Source organism: Capra hircus, chromosome 18, assembly GCF_001704415.2.
Source record: "Capra hircus breed San Clemente chromosome 18, ASM170441v1, whole genome shotgun sequence".
Taxonomy (NCBI): domain Eukaryota; kingdom Metazoa; phylum Chordata; class Mammalia; order Artiodactyla; family Bovidae; genus Capra; species Capra hircus.
The window spans coordinates 46,185,523-46,195,771 of NC_030825.1; the positions used below are offsets into that span (position 1 = coordinate 46,185,523).

At 45.8% G+C, this 10,249-nt stretch overlaps 1 protein-coding gene across 1 annotated transcript; it reads left to right on the forward strand.

Moving 5' to 3' along the window:
• Positions 6,843–9,042, forward strand: LOC102190903 (androgen-binding protein homolog). Its single transcript, XM_005692255.2, has 3 exons — positions 6,843–6,914; positions 7,415–7,596; positions 8,805–9,042. The coding sequence occupies exons 1-3, from the start codon at positions 6,848–6,850 to the stop codon at positions 8,904–8,906; spliced, it is 351 nt and encodes a 116-aa protein (XP_005692312.2). The 5' UTR covers positions 6,843–6,847; the 3' UTR covers positions 8,907–9,042.

Genomic DNA, 10,249 nt, shown 5'->3' on the forward strand with positions numbered 1-10,249 from the left:
TGTGCTGCTGTATCCCAGGACTAGGGGAGGGCCCCGCATTCGGTAGAGGTTGCACAGTGTTTGTTAGAATAATGGCAGGAATATTCCACTTCTCTGGAGTTGATAAACAAGAATATTTTTAGTTCTATTTACTATAGATATGCTTATAAATATTGCCTGAGAGAAAATAAATAAGGTAAAGATTTAAAATGTTTGATAAGTCAGAATCAAGTAGCTTTTTGCTAGAGGCACCTGACTGGCCTTTGCCTGAGTCACCTGTAGTGGATTAAAGTTTGCTGAGTTGGGACACAAGGTGTGACCACAGTCAGAGCCCTATGTTATATAGGATTCACATCCGGTAACTGCTGTTGGCAAAGAGATACCAAGTACTGAGCTGCAGTGTCAGCTGACCACCGTGCAGCCCCTGCTCACCATGACTCCTATTGCCTGGGGGCCACCTCTCTGAAGGTCACCCCATGAGTGGCTCAGGTGACTGCAGATGTATCTCAGAGGTTCCTGGGCAGGAAGGTGAACACCCCAAGGCCCAGGCTGCACATGCTGGCTCTTTGTCTATGGTGGCAGGACTTCCGTGTGGTGAGACCCCTGCCCATGGGTCCCATGCCTCCTGTCCTTCAGAAGACACTGCCCCCAGTGCCATCCACAGCTCTGTGAGGAGAGAAGTCAGGGCTTGGAGTGCTGAGTAATACAGGTGGCTGCTATGTATCCAGCCCAGTGCCCCTTCAAGGGTGCCATAGAGTCCTCTGACACATCTCTGAATGGTGGGGACATTTAGTGACATCAGAGTGAGAAGTTGGGTAGCATCAATGGAGGATTCACCTGATGTAAACCTTTCCCAATACAGGTTGTTTTTTAAAATGTATTTTGAATTTGTGTTGACTTCTGCCATACAACATGACTCAGCCATGAGCATACATGTTTCCTGCCTCTTGAACCTTCCCCTGCCTTCCACCCAATCTCACCTTTCTAGTTTGTCACAGATTACCACGTTGAGCTCTCTGTATCAAGTTGTTTTTCAATAAAATTTTATTTGGAACAATTTTGGAGTTATAGAATAGTTGAAAATATTTGTCAAAACTGACAGACAACCTTGGAGCATTAGTAATAACTCAACCTCACAATATGTGAGGATTTGGATTTCACCAGATTGTCCATTAATGTGTCTTTGGATTCCAGGATGCAATACATGATCTACACACACTGCATTCATTGTCATGTGTCCCCAGTGTCCTCTGCTCTGTGGAACTGCTCATTCTCTCCTGGTCTGTCGTGGCCTTGGGAGGTCTGAGAAGGACTGGTCAGGAATGGTAGAAGGCCCTCCAAGCTGAGTCTGTCTGCTATTGTTCTTGTAATGTAGAGTGGAGGAAATGGCAGCCCACTCCAGTATCCTTGTCTGGTGAATCCCACAGACAAAAGAGCCTCTCAGGTTATAGTCCTTGGGGTCACAAAGAGTCAAACATAACTTATAACTCTGAGCACAGCACAGAGGAGGCCTCAGACTTTGGGTTTTGCGAAAGACAACACAGAGCTGAAGCCCCCTGCTTGTCTTCTTAATCTGGGTGCATGTGACAGCTGTGTGTCTTACCACTGGATATGTCATATTTGATTGTTGATTAATGTTATGTTTGTCAGATCTACACGGTTTTCCAACCTTCTCCTCTCCTCCTCTTTTCTTTGGAAATGAGTTACTGAGTCTAGCCCATGCTCAGGGAGTGCATAGCAGTAAGTTTTCCCTCCTGAAGGGGATAATCTATCTGTGTAACTAGAGATGTTTCAGTAAGGAATGGTTGTCTCTTCTCCCACATTATTTTAGTTTTGTTTAGGTGCCCTAGGGCTTTTTGTTTGTTTTTTTAATTTTTTTAAATTGAAGGATAGTTGCTTTACAGGATTTTGTAGTTTTCTGTTATAACATCAACAAGAATCAACCATAGGTTCACCCATGTCGCCTCCCTCCCAAAACTCCCTCCTATCTCCCTCACCATTCCACCTTTCTAGATTGTCACAGAGCCCCTGTTTGAGTTCCTGAGTCATACAGCAGATTCCCATTGGCTATCTATTTTACATATGGTAATGTAAGTTTCCATTACTCTCTCTATACATTCACCTTCTCCCTCCTCTCCTCCCCCTGTGTCCACAAGTCTGTTTTCTATGTCGGTTTCTCCATTGCTGTCCTGAAAATTAATTCATCAGTACAATCTTTCTAGAGTCTGTGTATATGTGTCAGTATACGATATTTATATTTCTCTTTCTGGCCTACTTGACTCTGAATGATAGACTCCAGGTTTGTCCACCTCATTAGAACTGAGTCAAATGTGTTCCTTTTTATCAGTTCAGTTCAGTTGCTCAGTCATGTCTGACTCTTTGCTAGCCCATGGACTACAGCACGCCAGGCTTCCCTGTCCATCACCAACTCCCAAGTTTCACTCAAACTCATGTCCATCGAGTTGGTGATGCCATCCAACCGCCTCATCCTCTGTCATCCCCTTCTCCTCTTGCCTTCAATCTTTCCCAGCATAAGGGTCTTTTCCAAAGACCCTCTTGGAGAGCACAAGCAAAACTTTGTGCGCACCAGGACCCAGGAGAAAGGAGCAATGACCCCATAACTGACCCAGACTTGCCTGTGGGTGTCCAGGAGTCTCCGGCAGAGGCGTGGGTCGGCAGTGCCCTGCTGCAGGGTCAGGGGCGATGAGTGAGGCAGTGCATGCACAGGACCTTTTGAAGGAGGTCGCCATTATCTTCATTACCTCCACCATAGTTTGGCCTCAGGTCAAACAGGGAGGGAACACAGCCCCACCCATCAATAGAAAATTGGATTAAAGATTTACTGAGCATGGCCCCTCCCATCAGAACAAGACTTAGTTTCCCCGACAGTCAGTCTCTCCCATCTGGAAGCTTCCAAAAGCCTCTTATCCTTGTCCCTCAGAGGGCTGCTGCTACTGCTAAGTCACTTCAGTGGTGTCCGACTCTGTGTGACCCCATAGACGGCAGCCCACCAGGCTCCGCCGTCCCTGGGATTCTCCAGGCAAAACACTGGAGTGGGTTGCCATTTCCTTCTCCAATGCATGAAAGTGAAAGTGAAGTCACTCAGTTGTGTCTGACTCTTCTCCAGTCCCATGGACTGCAGCCTACCAGGCTCCTCCATCCACGGGATTTTCCAGGCAAGAGTACTGGAGTGGGGTGCCATTGCCTTCTCCTCCCTCAGAAGGCAGACAGAATGAAAACGACAATCACAGAAAACTAATCAAACTGATCACATGGACCACAGCCTGGTCTAGCTCAATGAAACTATGAGCCATGCCATGTAGGGCCACCCAAGATGGACAGGTCATGATGGAGAGTTCTGATAAAATGTGGTCTGCTGGAGAAGGCAATGGCAAAGCACTTCAGTATTCTTGCATTAAGAACCCGATGAACAGTATGAAAAGGTGAAAAGCTATGACACTGAAAGATGAACTCCCCAGATTGGTAGGTACCCAATATGCTACTGGAGAAGAGTGGAGAAATAACACCAGAAAGAATGAAGAGATGGAGCCAAAGCAAAAACAACACCCAGTTGTTGATGTGACTGGTGATGGAAGTAAAGTCTAATGCTGTAAAGAACAATATTGCATAGGAACCTGGAATGTTAGGTCTGTGAATCAAGGTAAATTGGAAGTGGTCAAACAGGAGATAGCAAGAGTGAACATTGATATTTTAGGAATCAGTGAACTAAAATGGACCGGAATGGGTGAATTTAACTCAGATGACCATTATATCTACTACTGTTGGCAAGAATACCTTAGAAGAAATGAAGTAGCCATTAGTCAACAAACGAGTCTGAAATGCAGTTCCTTTTTATGGCTGAGTAGTATCCCATTGTACATATGTACCACAGCTTCTTTATCCATTCATCTGTTGATGGGCATCTAGGTTGCTTCCATGTTTTAGCTATTATAAATAGTGCTGCAGTGAACTATGGGATACATGTATCTTTGTCAGTTTTGGTTTTCTCAGGGTATGCCTAGTAGTGGGATTGCTAGGTCATATGGTGGTTTTATTCCTAGCTTTTTAAAGGAATCTTCATGCCATCTTTCATAGTGGCTGTATCAATTTACATTCCCACCAGCAATGCAGGAGAGTTCCCTTTGCTTCTATACTACAAAGCTATAGTCATCAAGACAGTATGGCACTGGCACAAAAACAGAAATATAAACCAATGGAACAAGACAGAAAGCACAGAGATAAATCCAACACCTATTAGTACCTTATTTTTTACAAAGGAGGCAAGAATATACCATGGGGATAAGATAGCCTCTTCAATAAAGGGTGCTGGGAAAACTGGACAGCTGCATGCAAGAGAATGACATTAGAACACTTCCTAATGCCATACATAGAGATAAACTCAAAATGGATTAAAGACCTAAGTGTAAGACCAGAAACTTTAAAAGTCTTACAGGAAAACAGGCAGCACACACAAATCAAAGCAAGATCCTCTATTACCCACCTCCTAAAGTAATGGAAATAAAACCAAAAATAAACAAGTGGGACCTAAATTTAAAAGCTTTTGCACATCAAAGGAAACTACAAAAAAGGTGAAAAGACAACCCTCAGAATGGGAGAAAATAATGGCAATGAAACAACTGACATGAGATCAATTTCCAAAATATACAAGCAGCTCATGCAATTCAATACCAGAAAAACAAACAACCCAATCAAAAAGTGTGAAAAAGACTTGAAAAGACATTTCTCCAAAGAAGACATATAGATGGCTAACAAACACATGAAAAGATGCTCAACATTGCTCAATATTAGAGAAATGCAAATCAAAACTGAAATGAGATACCATCTCATACCAGTTAGAATGGCCATCGTCAAAAAGTCTACAAACAGTAAATGCTGGAGAGGGTGTGGAGACAAGGTGTGCTAGGTCTTGTTGTGGCATGTGGGACTTCTCTTTGCAGAGGACAGTATCTCTAGTTGCAGCAGGAGGGTTTTAGTTGCCCCAGGGCATGGGGGAGCTTAGGCCCCTGACCAGGGATTGAACCAATTACCACTGCATCAGAGGGCAGATTCTTAACCACTGGACACCAGGGAAGTTGCTATTTATTTACTTAATCATTTATTTTATTAGTGTGGACTCATGCACATTAGTGTGGACTCACACATATTACTGTATACTTTGGGTTATCATCCAATACTCTGTTATTTATATTGTCCATCAAACCTTTTCCAATTTGTCAGTAGGAGCTTCTCAGACTTCCTTTTAGAGTTTCAAGGTCCATTTCATTGTATCTGTGCAAACAAACTGCTCTCCTAATGTGAAAGTTTGAGTTTGACTCTTGACAGAGTTTTCACACACGGAGTGCTGCCTCTGGTGAACCAAGCACTCTTGGCCTTAGAACTCCCATCTCCAGTGGCCTGTAGGACTGTGAACCTCAGAGTCTCTGATGCAGGAGACAAACCTTACAGCCCTACAGCTGCTCGCTGATGTTTCTGGATAAACTGTGCAGTTCAGGTACCTCTTGAGATCAGGTTCACTGATGGAAGAAGATGAGACAACCAGAAAGGGCAAGGCTAGACCACTAGGGGTCAAGAATGTGCCCAGGAACTTGTTCTCTTAAGGGTTTGAGAAAGACTGGTAGCATGATGTGAAATTAACAGAATTAGAAGCCCAGTGAAAACCTACATGGCTGTAAGTCCTATGAGTTCCTTGTTGGGAATATTTTGGAGCCAAGGTTGGTTGTCCACCATTGCTTGGGGCCCAGTCTAGAGACTGAAGATGTTAAGATATTCGAGGGCTTCAGTAAGGCCCCTTCAGCAAGGCCCCAATGCACAATTTTATGTGCATTCTTATCTCCAGGACTTAACCTTGGGGAAAAAGGAAGGATTCTGGATGACCTTTATTTCTACCTGACAGTGGTGTAGACCTGTCCTTGGCTCTTTTGTGATTCTGTCTGCTCGGTTTGGGAGAATGCTGCCCTTCGAACCAGGATAGGTTGGGGGAAGGTTGATCAGGAAAACAGGTGATCGTTGGGGCTGGGACAACAGAGCACTTGGCTCCAAATGGAACCACTTAGAAATGTCAGTGTTGCTGTAATCACAGCCTCTGTTCTCTGGTGCCGAATAGAAACACAAACAGCGTTTTGAATGAAGTAGGAAAGAGTAGCTTTTATTGCTTTTCCAGGCAAAGGTGAACACAGTGGGCTAATGTCCTGAAAACCACGTGAACCACCTTGGGGCAGGTAGTGAGGAGTTTTATAGTGTTTAAGGGGCAGGGCATGATCAGCTGGTGAACAGTTCTTGGATGGGTTGGCATCAAGGTGAATTTTTAAGCATCATCAACCTTTTGGTTTCAGCCAGTTTACGGTCAGTGTTCTTGTGGTCAGCAGATTTCATCTGTAGCGGGGTCTATTTTCTGTAAAAACAACTTAGGAAAATGTGTCAGGCCATTATATGTTCTAGGAAACTTGGAGTTTGGCGATTCTGTTATGTTGCAGAATTATAGTCTAAATTGTTACCAGTTCCCCAGCCCAATAGCTATTTGTTTCTACATCTTCACATTTCCCAGTCATTAACTTTTGAGTCAGCATTTTACTTCAAAAGACAAGGTCACATGGGCTTGTACATGGTTTCATCCGCTCCACTTGATCTTTGGCAAAGATACCCCCACATGTTCTCCAGAAGCTCTGCTCTCAGAGAGGAAAGGGCTTCCCACAGTTAACACCCCAAGGACAAGGGAACCACATGTTCCAGGAGCCTGGCCACAGGACTGTGTTCCTCTTGGGAGGGGTTTGGGCTGAGCCCAAGGAGCTAGGGTGTTTTAAAGTGACAAGAACCCTGCCCTGAGCAGAGCACTCCAGCTGCCACCACGATGAAGGGAGCACTGCTTGTGCTGGCCTTGCTGGTGACCAGAGAGCTGACCTTTGAGACGCATGAGGGTAGGAGGGAGGGTCCAGATGGCCCTCCTGATCCTTGCTCAGTGCCGTCTCACTGCATCCTTCCCAGTCCTGTCCACACCACTTCTAGGGGCAGATTCTGAGGGCAGCTGTCTGATCAGTGCCCAGGAATCCTGCACAAACTCCCTGAGGCTTTCAGCCTTTGAATGGAAGGAGTGGTGTGGAGTTGGAAGGGTCATTAGCTATGCACACACTGGGGGATAGTTAGTTTGGGGGTAGTGGTGCTCATTGGAAGGGAGGAAGCAGGCTGGTATGCCTGGGGCAGTAGTCAAGGGCAGAAGGGTCTCCAGGCCTACCCCCTCTTACTGCTCCCTTCTGCTGGGTGGTTTTCTGTCTGGAACGTAAGCAGTCCTGGGAGAGGGCGGGTCTCTGTGGGAGGTGAGTCTGGAAGCTTTGGATGTGAGTTCTATCAAGTGGTGAGAAACAGGAACCTCCTACTCTGGTAATCCTCTTGATAAGATGCTTTCTGTCTGTGCTTTCAGCGGAAGCCTGCCCTGTGTTTTATGGAGCGGTTGGTACGATTTTTATTGGAAGCAAAACATTGTTGAACTCAACGTTCGATTTGGTTGATGCTACTGATGAGGAAAAGGAAGCTATCGGAAAACTCCAGGATTGCTTCAATGAGGATGGATTTCGTGCCAAGCTTTTCATTATAAAACTTGTGGTAATTGACTCTTTCCATCCCTTACCCTGCCCTGCCACTCACATGCATAGTGCAGTATGTCACATGGGAATAGATCACACAGTCATGGGATATGTGACAGACAAGAGCTATAAACAAAGAAGCACATGAACCCTTTGCTTCACCCTGCAGCACCTGTAATATGTAACTGCAGTCCTCCTGCACATCCAGCCTCTTGTTACTGAATATGCCTGCATCATGCCAGTCAACTCACACACAGAATAGGGTTGTAATGTCAACGCAGTAGGCCAAGTGTCTTGAGTCATATGAGTTTTTTCCCTCAGTGAGAGGAGCTAGTATTGGAGGAATAGAATTTTAACGTTTGGCAGGAAAGGAAGCATTCAGCTCACACATATGTAAGAGTCTTGTCAGCTCTACTTTAGGAATACTGAAAAGGAGCCCCTGGCTTTAGAGTCTCTTTCCAGCATGAGACTCCCTGGCTTTGTGAAGTTTCTGGCCTGTGGTCTTGTCACTTCTTGTTCCCACTCTGATGGCCATTGCTCTGGCTCAGAGCCCCATTTCCACCCGCATGGTCTCCGTGTCTACAAGCCAGAATTTTCACTGTGGTGTTTTGGTGCCTGAAGCTCCTGAGGAGGATTCTAGGTATCTGTGACTGCTCACCTGAGCAAGCAGTGTATTTCCCAAAGAACCATCTTTCCTTTTTTGTTCTTGTTAAGTAATACTGGAGATTGTGAATAGTCTTTCTCAACATATTTTCCTCAAATTGTTGATTGTTCAAAATGAGAGGTTTTCTGCAAACAGAGTTTCATGCACTAATAGGAGCACGCAGAGCACATGGGTTTGTTTACGACACGTGCATGCATATTCAGTCCACCCAGCACACCTGACAGAAGAGGCTCAGGTGCCAGAGGTGTGACCCAAACCCAGGCTCCAGCACCTTGCTCCTCCCTCAGGACTAGTCCCGGCTGTGCCCTGCTGACCCTTGTCATCTTCTCCCCTCCCTGGCATGGTTGGTGACTCTGTCTTCCTCCTGACACCTGTGTTTGGGCTGTTAGGGAGCCATCCTCCCCCTGGTGCCTGCTGGCAGCCCCTTGTCCAGTGGTGGGTCTGTGGGCAGAGGTTCTTGCTGGGGATGGGGCTGAATCCCTGAGGGTGAGGTGATCCTGGGGAGACAGGATAGCCTGGCTGTGGGCTCAGGTCCTGTCTTTTCTCCTCCTATTCCCTCCCAGAGTTCCATCATTTTAAATGAGGATTGCTCTGGCTATAGAGTGTCCACAGTGTTGAACGCTGTTTCAGGATTACTTCTCAGTGTGACGTCTTTGGTGAGATGATCTTTCCCAGGGATGCCAGCGTGCACTCAAGCTTCCTGCCCTGTTCTCCTCAACTGAAGCTGGAATCCAGATACCTGTCCCACCTGATGTGGTGTCTATGAGGCTTACTCTAATAAAATCACTGCAGTATTGCTCAGTGTGCCACGTGTGTGTGTGCTCTGGGGAGGATGTGAGGCAGGAGGTCTCGGGAGATGGTGAGAAGTGACACATGTGGTCATTGAGAGCATGAGGACCAGAGTCAGACCGAATGATGGTAAAACTGAGGCCCTGTCCCTGGCAAGCTGTAGAAACGTGGGCAAGTCTGTTTAACTTTTTCAAGTCATTTTGTCATCTGCTAAATGGGGATTGTGTGTCAAATTAAGCCAGTAACATAGTTTATAACAAGATTATAGCCAATCGCTTTTGAGGATAAAATTGTTGTTTGTGGACACAGATGGCATATCTCCTACTCTGGCCTTCAGCACAGTTCTAGAACGTCTAGTCCTTTAAATATCCCTCTGGTTATTGAATGGCAACTCCTGAGATGACCTGAGAGGGTCATCACAGGTCCCCTCTTCCTCCTAGTGGCATTTGCCATTTCCTACTTCTAGCCCAAGATTTCTTCAGGGACACTAAGTGGCACTGCTGTTCTTGGTGCTGCCATGGGGACCAGGGCCTCCATGAAGTGTTGGACCAGGAAGAAGGAACTACCTCAGTGAGAATGTTGTTTCTGTGGAAGCAGCTCATGCTGTGAAGTGTGAATTGAAGGATGTGCCATATGGGACACGTGTCCTGAACCCTCCAGCCTACTTGTAAAGGCATGAAATAGATAGTTGCATTACAATAGGAGATTTGTGAAGCTACCAGCATGGGATTAGGTTTTATTCCAGTTTCTTAAGGGTCTAGGTCATTGTCAGGCTACTCTCAGTATGACCCACAGAAACAATGGCATAACTGATAAAAATCTCTCTACCTTCTGGCCAGGCAGATGTACTAAGGTCACATACCAGGAGCTGAACTTGGGACTTGATGCTAAGTAGCCAGGGCCTTGAGTCTTGGATCTTCTTTGACCCACTGCCTAAGTTAGGCATTTAAATTCACTGTTTGCTCTTCCTACACCTTGATTTACATCTACCAAGTGCTGGACACTCTGCTGGAGTTAGTAATAAGTGTTAAGGTCATACTGTGAAAGTGAAAGTGAAAATTGAGCAGTTGTATCTGACTCGTTCCAACCCCATGTAGCCGGCCAGGCTCCTCTGTCCATGGAATTCTCCAGACAAGAATACTGGAATGGGTAGCTGTTCCCTTATCTGGGGGATCTTCCCAACCCAGGGATCAAACCCAGGTCTCCCGCATTGCAGGGA